This window comes from Oncorhynchus mykiss, chromosome 26 (assembly GCF_013265735.2).
Source record: "Oncorhynchus mykiss isolate Arlee chromosome 26, USDA_OmykA_1.1, whole genome shotgun sequence".
Lineage (NCBI taxonomy): Eukaryota > Metazoa > Chordata > Actinopteri > Salmoniformes > Salmonidae > Oncorhynchus > Oncorhynchus mykiss.
Window position 1 is genome coordinate 44,499,820 of NC_048590.1, and position 12,860 is coordinate 44,512,679.

The 12,860-nt window shown below is 43.4% G+C and overlaps 1 protein-coding gene across 4 annotated transcripts in view; it reads right to left on the minus strand.

Moving 5' to 3' along the window:
- Positions 1-91: 91 nt before the first annotated feature.
- Positions 92-12,860, minus strand: part of LOC110506884 (AN1-type zinc finger protein 6) — a 20,616-nt gene continuing 7,847 nt past the window's right edge. For all 4 annotated transcript variants that reach the window (XM_036963665.1, XM_036963666.1, XM_036963667.1 and 1 more), the window contains exons 2-6: positions 9,116-9,273; positions 7,871-7,985; positions 6,492-6,595; positions 1,137-1,268; positions 92-982 (exon numbers count right to left, since the gene is read on the minus strand). In XM_036963665.1, coding sequence (XP_036819560.1) covers positions 834-982; positions 1,137-1,268; positions 6,492-6,595; positions 7,871-7,985; positions 9,116-9,273 — 658 coding nt within the window. In that variant the 3' untranslated portion in view covers positions 92-833. The remainder of the gene's footprint in view (positions 983-1,136; positions 1,269-6,491; positions 6,596-7,870; positions 7,986-9,115; positions 9,274-12,860) is intronic.

Here is a 12,860-nt window from a genome sequence, read left to right on the forward strand (position 1 = left end):
TAAAGGCATTATATGACAGTACTCATTAACATCCAAAACCACTTTTTGGACCTTCATTTGTTTTCTGAGAAATTGTACCAAATGCATAACATTTCAAATTTTCAAAAAATGTGTTAGAGCTTTATTCAGATCAAAGTTAAGACAGTGAATAAACTAACATAAATACAGAACAATAGATTCAGGTCATACTCCTGTGCACCCATAAATGAACTTTATAATCCTCAAACGCACAACCGGAAACATGCATACAGGCTATTCATAATCATATGATAAACAAACTCTTTTACACAGCAGATCACACACAGTCTTTAAAATGACTCAATTATACAAAAAGGTCTGGGAGCAACGGCCCAATCCTGGTTTCTGCTCTCTCGCTGATAATGTTAAACACAATCTGTTCTGTCGTCTTTGTCAGGCTACATACAGTCCAAAAGGAGGAAAGATCCTTCATGCTTTTTAACATGCTTGTTTTTTGGATTTTTTTTAACACCAGAAAAACAGCCTTTCCAGTAGTAGCCAACAAAGTAATTAAAGCCCAATTAATCAATCTAAATATTGTAACGGTTTAAATCTTCAGATTTTTCATAAACCACAACATTTAAGGGATAAAATAATTAAAACTACAAAAGGAAACAGGTTAAGTGAAAATAGATTTACAAAGACATTGTTTTTGCAGCTGACATGCATGATTTTAAAGTGTCCGATGGGAATGGAGCGTTGTTCACATAAACAACTTCAAATGAAAAGAGGAAACGGAGAAAGGAAGAGGTGGTTGATGGGTCATCTAAAAGCGCAGGCTTCCGGGTGGACATCGATTCACAGCAAACCTGCTTTCAGATCTTCTGTATCTTCTCCCCGACGCAGACAGGGTTGGCTTTCCTGATCTTCTCCGCTGCGTCGGCCTTGTAGTTGAAAGTGCAGTTGTGAACGTCTGAGTACCGGTGCATGCTGCAGAACACATTGCCGCATCGGCAGTCGAAGCCTGGGAACACAGACGGAAGAGTTTGAAGGTAAAACAAAATGGCTGACCGCCAAATGCATCTCCAGGATATAAAGTACATACAGAGACAGAGCGAGAAAATGGGAACTATTAAGTCACTGCACTAAGCCAACAGGAGAATGTGTCAGAACCTTACCCGTGAGGCCGACTTTCTTGCGGCAGGAGAAGCAGCGATTCTTCTTGGCGGCTTTGGGTTGGTCTGAGTCCGAGAGTTTGTCCTGTCCGTCTACCGAGGCCTGGTCCGTGTCCTCGGATACCGATACAGACACTGGATGGATCACACAGAACAACTTTACAGTCTCACCTTTTCAGCAATACTGCTGCAGCTTTAAAGGAGTTCCCAATACCCATGCTTTTCAGGAGATGGCACTACAATTCACTGTGCTACAGACTAACGCTTCCATCACACAGACAGAGTCATTGTATTTTGGTACACCAGAAGTACATTCATTTCCAATGAAAACGCTGCGTTTGCCTTGCAGCATTGCAGAGCGTTCGGTGTGGTGCATACGGTGGATTTATCCATGTGTCAAACTGTCTGCGTAGACGACATGACAGAAATGGTAGCAGAAGGTGAATGTTGAACATTCGGAACATACATATCCAGATGTTGCGTACTATTTTGCACAAGGACACTATCAGTGTGATCGAAGCGGAAGCCTACTATGCTTGTTGCCACTTAACATATTTTCAGTAGGAAATAAAAAACAGCTGAAAAACAGACATTTTTACAAAACATTTGCTTTTCTTTGTTTAGATTCATTTTGAACATAATGGGTAGAAAAGCTCATCTTATCTGGCACAAAGCCAGCGCCCTTTCCCTGTCATGGAGAAGAGAAGTCACAACACAACAGAAGTGACGGGGTTATTGCATGGTGCCAGTACTTGCCTTTGGGTAAACGTATCACACAGTAAGCATTCAACTGTAAGAATGAAGTGTTAAAGTACTAACCAGTTCCTTTATTGTTCGTTTCTTGATATTTTTTCCTCCTATTAACAAAGTAAACATTTTTATATACACGTGTCCTTTTTAAGTTTATACAAAACCCATATTGTACAGTCTTGACCATATGGATATGAAGGGATGATTTTTAGAAGGGGCCTGAAGATTCCAGTCCTCTCAAAGAGCTTCCTTTCTTCATTACCTTTGAATAGTAGTGGATGGGGTTTCTACAATACCCTTTCACCCATGGTGACATGGAAGATCAGTGGTTGTGGGGGAAAGGAGATAAGGAAAGGTGGCCATTGGAATTAAGTAGAAACCAAACGGAAGGAAATGTACCGAATCAGGGAGTACCTGAACTTGTCCAATAAGAAACGCTTGTTTTCATTTTTCATTGCAAAACATTTTGCTACGGTGTGCACTTATGAATACGACCCAGGTTTTGGCCACCCTTGGTACAGGGGAAGCAGCTAGCAGCTGTTCTCAGACTCTCACTGCTCTCTAGAACTCACTCAATCCACTCTCTAAAAGCTTATAAGCCATTATAACAACCATTGACAGCCGTCTGTTCTGTCTGTGTGCGTCCCAAAAGGCACCCTATTCCCTATATACACAGTAGTGCACAACTTTAGATCAGATCCCCATAGGCCATGGTCAGAAATAGTGCACTACACATTGGGAATAGGGTGCCATTTGTCGCGATTGTCCTCACTCACCCTTCTCTCCATGTGGCTCCTCTAGCTTCCTCTTGCGAGAGCTGTCCTCTGGGGCAGGCCTTCTGACTGACTTCCTGTCCTGGCTATCCTGGCTTCTCACTGGCTGACTGTCCTGTCTATCAGGGCAAGTCCCTGAGCTACCTGCTGTGCTGGGCTCCCGCTGTTCACTTTCTACAGCTGCTCTACATGGTGCTCGCTCTGCACACAGACAGAGACATACACACACGTATGTAGGCACACAGACAAACTTTAGCGACTAGTTTGTAATTCAAGACTAAAAGCTTAACACTTTGGGGTATTTTCTACCCTTCTAACACAGTTCCTCTTTAATAAATGTTGAATTGGGTATATGTACTGTAACTGTTCTAGAAGACAGTTCTCTAGTGTTTCTATAGGTTATGACTGTAACCCCGGTTCTCTGATAGTATGAGTGAGGTTTTTCACTATGGGATACGCCCCCAGTGTATTCGTCAGAAGCCTTACTACACTACGCCAGCCATGATTGGCTGGACGTCGAGACGTGCGAGTCGGGAAAGGGTGTCCCTCCTACCCTATAAAAAGAGCCCAACGCAACATCTGAGTCATTCAAGAATAAGCCACACCTCTTCCCCACTCATGCAAGGAGGGTGTTCTAGTGAAATACCTCACTCATACTATCAGAGAACCGGGGTTACAGTTGTAATCTTTAGTTCTCTTAAGTATTAGTTTCAGTATTTCACTATGGGATATACTGACTCGTATTGTCAGACAAGCTTATCCTGACGACCGACTGCCCTGTGCTATATATCAAACGCTGGGGGCGTATCCCATAGTGAAATACATAAACTAATACTTGAACTGTTCTAGAAGAGGGTAGACAGAAACACTAGAGAACCAGTGTAACAGGAAGCTCCCGCGCTCAGGTCTGTTCAACGCTGGTTCGACCAATCGGATTCCACGCTTCAAGATGGCGTCGATCACGTGGACTGGGATATGTTCCGCATTGCGGCGAACAACATTGATGTATATGCTGATTCAGTGAGCGGGCTCATCAGAAGGTACAACATCGCCGATGCACTCACAGCGTCTGTTAATACATTCCCAAACCAGAAACTGTGGATTGATGGCAGCATTCTCGCAAAACTGAAAGCGCGAACCACTGCTTTTAATCAGGGCAAGGTGACCAGAAACATGACCGAATACAAACAGTGTAGCTATTCCCTCCGCAAGGCAATCAAACAAGCTAAGCGTCAGTATAGAGACAAAGTAGAGTCGCAATTCAACGGCTCAGACACGAGAGGTATGTGGCAGGGTCTACAGTCAATCACGGACTATAAGACTATAAGCAAGACATCCTGGTCCCCGTCTGCTGTTCCCACATGCTTCAAGAGGGCCAACATTGTTCCTGTTCCCAAGAAAGCTAAGGTAATTGAGACAGAAACACTAGAGAACCAGTGTAACCGTTCTAGAAGAGGGTAGACAGAAACACTAGAGAACCAGTGTAACCGTTCTAGAAGAGGGTAGACAGAAACACTAGAGAACCAGTGTAACCGTTCTAGAAGAGGGTAGACAGAAACACTAGAGAACCAGTGTAACCGTTCTAGAAGAGGGTAGACAGAAACACTAGAGAACCAGTGTAACCGTTCTAGAAGAGGGTAGACAGAAACACTAGAGAACCAGTGTAACCGTTCTAGAAGAGGGTAGACAGAAACACTAGAGAACCAGTGTAACCGTTCTAGAAGAGGGTAGACAGAAACACTAGAGAACCAGTGTAACCGTTCTAGAAGAGGGTAGACAGAAACACTAGAGAACCAGTGTAACCGTTCTAGAAGAGGGTAGACAGAAACACTAGAGAACCAGTGTAACCGTTCTAGAAGAGGGTAGACAGAAACACTAGAGAACCAGTGTAACCGTTCTAGAAGAGGGTAGACAGAAACACTAGAGAACCAGTGTAACCGTTCTAGAAGAGGGTAGACAGAAACACTGGAGAACCAGTGTAACCGTTCTAGAAGAGGGTAGACAGAAACACTAGAGAACCAGTGTAACCGTTCTAGAAGAGGGTAGACAGAAACACTAGAGAACCAGTGTAACCGTTCTAGAAGAGGGTAGACAGAAACACTAGAGAACCAGTGTAACCGTTCTAGAAGAGGGTAGACAGAAACACTAGAGAACCAGTGTAACCGTTCTAGAAGAGGGTAGACAGAAACACTAGAGAACCAGTGTAACCGTTCTAGAAGAGGGTAGACAGAAACACTAGAGAACCAGTGTAACCGTTCTAGAAGAGGGTAGACAGAAACACTAGAGAACCAGTGTAACCGTTCTAGAAGAGGGTAGACAGAAACACTAGAGAACCAGTGTAACCGTTCTAGAAGAGGGTAGACAGAAACACTAGAGAACCAGTGTAACCGTTCTAGAAGAGGGTAGACAGAAACACTAGAGAACCAGTGTAACCGTTCTAGAAGAGGGTAGACAGAAACACTAGAGAACCAGTGTAACCGTTCTAGAAGAGGGTAGACAGAAACACTAGAGAACCAGTGTAACCGTTCTAGAAGAGGGTAGACAGAAACACTAGAGAACCAGTGTAACCGTTCTAGAAGAGGGTAGACAGAAACACTAGAGAACCAGTGTAACCGTTCTAGAAGAGGGTAGACAGAAACACTAGAGAACCAGTGTAACCGTTCTAGAAGAGGGTAGACAGAAACACTAGAGAACCAGTGTAACTGTTCTAGAAGAGGGTAGACAGAAACACTAGAGAACCAGTGTAACCGTTCTAGAAGAGGGTAGACAGAAACACTAGAGAACCAGTGTAACCGTTCTAGAAGAGGGTAGACAGAAACACTAGAGAACCAGTGTAACCGTTCTAGAAGAGGGTAGACAGAAACACTAGAGAACCAGTGTAACCGTTCTAGAAGAGGGTAGACAGAAACACTAGAGAACCAGTGTAACCGTTCTAGAAGAGGGTAGACAGAAACACTAGAGAACCAGTGTAACCGTTCTAGAAGAGGGTAGACAGAAACACTAGAGAACCAGTGTAACTGTTCTAGAAGAGGGTAGACAGAAACACTAGAGAACCAGTGTAACTGTTCTAGAAGAGGGTAGACAGAAACACTAGAGAACCAGTGTAACCGTTCTAGAAGAGGGTAGACAGAAACACTAGAGAACCAGTGTAACCGTTCTAGAAGAGGGTAGACAGAAACACTAGAGAACCAGTGTAACCGTTCTAGAAGAGGGTAGACAGAAACACTAGAGAACCAGTGTAACCGTTCTAGAAGAGGGTAGACAGAAACACTAGAGAACCAGTGTAACCGTTCTAGAAGAGGGTAGACAGAAACACTAGAGAACCAGTGTAACTGTTCTAGAAGAGGGTAGACAGAAACACTAGAGAACCAGTGTAACTGTAATCCAGCAGGAGAGGATTGTGTCTGAAATCCTTCCTGAAATCCCTAGGCTGAACTTTGGGCTTTCTCTACTACAGATCTCTAAGCAAATAGAGATGGGACAACAATGTGCGTCTGTGTGTAAAACCACCCCACGGACTGAGATTGACTGCAAGAGGGTATGAGGTGAAGGGTTCCCATGGTAGTGAGCCCGCATTTGGTGTGTGTGAGACCTCAGGCTATTCACAGGAACATGAGAGGGTAGCAAAGCAACAGCACTATTGTCTGAATCCTAACTTGAGTCGCCTGCATAACTCAAAGTCTTATGTACACCATGCATTGATGTCAATGAGAACATGTCAATTCATGTCAATGACATCTAGCACAGAAATGTGAGTTACACGCGCAGATCTCAAATGAGGATTGACTCGTCCCTGTGAGAAAAGGTTTGTGTGAAACGCGCTGGTAATACACACCTTGTATCTCTTCGGTTTTCAGGTCTTCTTCAGACTTGGCTGTCCTCTCCTCTTCTGAATGAGTAGCTGGTGCTGTCGTTAAGAGTGACTGGCTAGATACAACCCTGGGGGGGGGGGGGGAATATAAGTGTTCAATTAGCCTAAAACATGATCCATCAGTTGGTAGTCTAGATTAGAAGACTAGCTATATACAGTATTATGAAAATGGTACACTTGAAGACTTCAATTTAATCCTATTCAGGATGTTTCTGAAAATGCGCTGAAGGAAGAAGACTGACTAAAATCCAATGACATGCGACTCATTGTCATCAACTATGGCAATCATACTACAAAGCATTTCACCACTAATGCCCACCTCACTGTCAGACAGTCAGAATGATTGGAATTCACATGAGGCATTTAGCAGACGCTCTTATCCAGAAAGACTTAGTGGCAGCTGTCCACTGTGGCTTCATAATAGGGTCTCTGTGGTTATAGATAGAGCTACAAGCTTTCAATGTTGAAGCAATAAAAAGTGTATTAAAAATGGATAAAACTGTAACGACCGTAGAGAAATGAGCAGAACTCAATTCTATACAGTGATAAAAAAAAAAATCTAATCATTTTCTGTGGGTTTGAGAAAACAGTGTCCCTGTAGATTTGGGCAGGGCTAGGTACGGTACAGATTGACAAAGACAGAGCTCATTAGATAACCACAGAAGGTCTCGTGTCTTTAACACACACACTGAGTGGGGAAACGGACATGGCATGGCATTCTACGGACATCTCATAGAAGAGACAGAAGCATCCGGGGAGATGACATCACACTATTCAGACAGAACTATAGATGATTGACTTCCTTGTACTGTACTTCAATGGGGTACAGGAAGACCATGGTGCAAAAATAACCTTCACTTCCGCTGAGAAACCACTTAATGATTGACACACTAATTTAAAATGACACAACATCTTTGAATTTTGTAACGGGAAATAAATTATCCAGGTTTAAAATAATAATTAAAGCCTGGGAATCCACCGTCATACTAGCCTTGACCATACGTAGTAAGCAATGCAAGAACTACAAATAGCGACGCAAAATGATTCTACTTAGTTGCGCAGCAAAAATTCTCAGACGTGGGCAGCCCCACAGCTATAAACTGGTGTGCAAGTCTGCAGGATTGCCATGTGTTTTTTTTGGCATCGCGTACGTACAGTAATAACTATGTATATCTAGTGTACTTACGTTTCACAGGCTACTTTATTACATTCATTTCCACATGGTCTGTGTATCCTATACTGTATGTTGCATGGCTGGCTTGGCAGCTACACCGTAGACATGGTGGAGGTGTGATCATGCTTATAGCGTGTTTCAGAGAATAGTAGCTCTATACCTACTGTACCTGTTCATCCTGGTGTCTGTGTGGGTCGTGGCTGACGGCACATCTACAGTACTGCTCTCTGAGCACTGGGCTAGGAGGGACTCCCCCAGGCTGCTAACCGCCGCCGAGGACGACACTGCAATGACAACACACGTTTCAATCAGAGCAGTCCCAAAACAGAGAGGAAGAGGCAAACGAGAGGGACGACTGGGCCCAAAATCTGTCTCCTCCAGCAGGTGCCGGTTTGATTTGATTTGTCACTCACCAAACAAGGAGGTTTTGTATGTCGGTCAATGAGTGTAGAATCTGATAGAATCTTACCCTGATGAAGACAGCTTGTCTGTCGAAACATTGGATATTAGGTTAAATTATTGGATCCTCCTAGAGTGTGGGCTCTCCTTTAAATGTTTCAAGTGTTCTACTCCGCTAGCCAGCACCTCGCCTAAATAGGTGTGTGTTTCAAGTGTTCTACTCCGCTAGCCAGCACCTCGACTAAATAGGTGTGTGTTTCAAGTGTTCTACTCCGCTAACCAGCACCTCGCCTAAATAGGTGTGTGTTTCAAGTGTTCTACTCCGCTAGCCAGCACCTCGCCTAAATAGGTGTGTGTTTCAAGTGTTCTACTCCGCTAGCCAGCACCTCGACTAAATAGGTGTGTGTTTCAAGTGTTCTACTCCGCTAGCCAGCACCTCGCCTAAATAGCTGTGTGTTTCTTTCACCACTTGTAGCATTTGATTAACATAAAATGCAATGGCTTATTTGATAGAATATATATTTTATAATGCTTAGGTTGTTACGAGTGTACTGATATAAGTAGGATACATGACATCCTGGAAACTTAGAGAAAAAATATGTTATATTGGAGTTGTGCCTGTTGTTCATACAGGCATCTGCCCTCTCATTGGCTAGAATGGGCCAACTTGATCTTGCCTTCCATTTTTAAGACATTTCTTTTAATTGGGTATCTGCTAAATATAATGGATAATCTGTGGCAAATGTCACTCACTCAAACGAGACACTGTCTAAAGTTACAGTCACTGTCTGGTGTTACTGTCTCTATCATTAGACTTTCAAAAAAACTTCAGTCGTTTTTTTGTAAACTGACTTCATTGTGAAATAGTAAGTCCCAAACAACAGCAATTGTGCTCACTCAGTCAAAAGTCAAAGAGTCCGTGTCAATATTTTGGTCTAACAGGTCTTTTTTGATTGATAAACTAAATGATCATCAATAAGATACTGGAAAGCTCTGGAATCTCTTTCCTACTCACCTGGTGGACTGACTCGTCCATTGTTGTTTTGTCTCTGGAGGAAGTCCTTGTAGCACATCGAACACATGCCATTGTTTCGTGGGTTGCTGTAGAAACCGCAGCCAGTGGTGCAGAGCAGCGGCCCTTGGTTCTGGTTGGTCTCCTGGGCCATGTCCCTCCTGTGGAGGTTAAGAGTGGAGAGATCAAAGCCATATTGACCTATCACGCCATTTCAGGATTGGCTGCTGCCTAGGTCTAAAACATGCTTAGGTATTGGTGAAAGCCAAAGGTTAGTTTCTTGAAAAGGGAGCGGAGATGGCCAGTGTGCTGTTGCAAAAGGCTATACCACTTAGCACACACTTTTATCCAAGGTGACTTTTAGAATAAGTATGTAATCCTTGTGGTAATTGAACACACACCTGTGGTGTTGCTAGTGCCATACTCTTACCAACTGACACACAGAAGCGGAAGGAAGATTGTCTTCTAATCTCTAGCCAGCTGTAGCATTGAAAGTGGTGTAAAACAAAACAAGTTGGTCACAATTCCCTAGACTTGGACTCACAAGTTCTAGAAGTTGTTTGTTGCATCACGATGCCAGAGCATTCTATGGCAACACAATGACCTAAGCACTGAAAACGTATAATCCCTTGTACTTAGGCTATCTGATATTAACACATAGGAGAGCTATGTACAGTGGGGCAAAAAAGTATTTAGTCAGCTACCAATTGTGCAAGTTCTGCCACTTAAAAAGAGGAGGCCTGTAATTGTCATCATAGGTACACTTCAACCATGACAGACAAAATGAGAAAAAAAAAAATCCAGAAAATCACATTGTAGGATTTTTAATGAATTTATTTGCAAATTACAGTGGAAAATAAGTATTTGGTCAATAACAAAAGTTTCTCAATACTTTTTTTATATACCCTTTATTGGCAATGACAGAGGTCAAACGTTTTCTGTAAGTCTTCACAAGGTTTTCACACACTGTTGCTAGTATTTTGGCCCATTCCTCCATGCAGAGCTCCTCTAGAGCAGTGATGTTTTGGGGCTGTTGCTGGACAACATGGACTTTCAACTCCCTCCAAAGATGTTCTATGGGGTTGAGATCTGGAGACTGGCTAGGCCACTCCAGGACCTTGAAATGCTTCTTACGAAGCCACTCATTCGTTGCCCGGGCGGTGTGTTTGGGATCATTGTCATGCTGAAAGACCCAGCCACGTTTCATCTTCAATGCCCTTGCTGATGGGAGGTTTTCACTCAAAATCTCACGACACATGGCCCATTCATTCTTTCCTTTACACGGATCAGTCGTCCTGGTCCCTTTGCAGAAAAACAGCCCCAAACCAAAGCATGATGTTTCCACCCCCATGCTTCACAGTAGGTATGGTGTTCTTTGGATGCAACTCAGCATTCTTTGTCCTCCAAACACGACGAGTTGAGTTTTTACCAAAAAATTATATTTTGGTTTCATCTGACCATATGACATTCTCCCAATCTTCTTCTGGATCATCCAAATGCTCTCTAGCAAACTTCAGACGGGCCTGGACATGTACTGGCTTAAGCAGGGGGACACGTCTGGCACTGCAGGATTTGAGTCCCTGGCTGCGTAGTGTGTTACTGATGGTAGGCTTTGTTACTTTGGTCCCAGCTCTCTGCGGGTCATTTACTAGGTTCCCCCCGTGTGGTTCTGGGATTTTTGCTCACCGTTCTTGTGATCATTTTGACCCCACGGGGTGAGATCTTGCGTGGAGCCCCAGATCGAGGGAGATTATCAGTGGTCTTGTATGTCTTCCATTTCCTAATAATTGCTCCCACAGGCAGCAGGGTAACCTAGTGGTTAGAGCGTTGGACTAGTAACCGGAAGGTTGCAAGTTCAAACCCCCGAGCTGGCAAGGTACAAATCTGTCATTCTGCCCCTGAACAGGCAGTTAACCCACTGTTCCTAGGCCATCATTGAAAATAAGAATTTGTTCTTAACTGACTTGCCTAGTTAAATAAAGGTAAAAAAAAAAAATGTTTTAACCAAGCTGCTTACCTATTGCAGATTCAGTCTTCCCAGCCTGGTGCAGGTCTACAATTTTGTTTCTGGTGTCCTTTGACAGCTCTTTGGTCTTGGCCATAGTGGAGTTTGGAGTGTGACTGTTTGAGGTTGTGGACAGGTGTCTTTTATACTGATAACAAGTTCAAACAGGTGCCATTAATACAGGTAAAGAGTAGAGGACAGAGGAGCCTCTTAAAGAAGAAGTTACAGGTCTGTGAGAGCCAGAAATCTTGCTTGTTTGTAGGTGACCAAATACTTATGTTCCACCATAATTTGCAAATAAATTCATTAAAACTCCTACAATGTGATTTTCTGGATTTTTTTTCTCATTTTGTCTGTCATAGTTGAAGTGTACCTATGATGAAAATTACAGGCCTCTCATCTTTTTAAGTGGGAGAACTTGCACGTGGCTAATTGCTGAAAGTGGAAGATAACAGTAGCTACTACTAATCTGTGTCTTTGGTCACGCCCAATCTCTGACCGACCGACTGCTGAGTGTGTATGGTGTAACTCTCACTTCTGTTTCTCTGGGCCAGCCTGCCTTTGTAAGGCAGTCAAAACAACATATAGCCTAAGCGCAGAGTTAAAATGTGCTGTATTAAAAATCAGAGGAGAAACCCAAGCCTCACACTCACTCTCCTGTATAACAAGTGACAGGCTGACACAGACTTGAGAGAAGAGGGTAAGAAGAGGGGCAGGGAATGAGGCTGCTTATGGATATGGGTGACCTAGAGACAGAGACTAGAGAGCAGGGAGACTAACTACAGGTCAAATACAGCCTAGAGAGAGACTAGAGAGCAGAGAGACTAACTACAGGTCAAATACAGCCTAGAGACAGAGAGACTAACTACAGGTCAAATACAGCCTTGAGAGCAGAGAGCAGAGAGACTAACTACAGGTCAAATACAGCCTAGAGAGTAGAGAGACTAACTACAGGTCAAATACAGCCTAGAGAGCAGAGAGACTAACTACAGGTCAAATACAGCCTAGAGACAGAGAGACTAACTACAGGTCAAATACAGCCTAGAGAGCAGAGAGACTAACTACAGGTCAAATACAGCCTAGAGAGCAGAGAGACTAACTACAGGTCAAATACAGCCTAGAGACAGAGAGACTAACTACAGGTCAAATACAGCCTAGAGACAGAGAGACTAACTACAGGTCAAATACAGCCTAGAGACAGAGAGACTAACTACAGGTCAAATACAGCCTAGAGAGCAGAGAGACTTACTACAGGTCAAATACAGCCTAGAGAGCAGAGAGACTTACTACAGGTCAAATACAGCCTAGAGACAGAGAGACTAACTACAGGTCAAATACAGCCTAGAGAGCAGAGAGACTAACTACAGGTCAAATACAGCCTAGAGACAGAGAGACTAACTACAGGTCAAATACAGCCTAGAGACAGAGAGACTAACTACAGGTCAAATACAGCCTAGAGAGCAGAGAGACTTACTACAGGTCAAATACAGCCTAGAGACAGAGAGACTAACTACAGGTCAAATACAGCCTAGAGACTAGAGAGACTAACTACAGGTCAAATACAGCCTAGAGAGCAGAGAGACTTACTACAGGTCAAATACAGCCTAGAGACAGAGAGACTAACTACAGGTCAAATACAGCCTAGAGACAGAGAGACTAACTACAGGTCAAATACAGCCTAGAGAGCAGAGAGACTAACTACAGGTCAAATACAGCCTAGAGACAGAGAGACTAACTACAGGT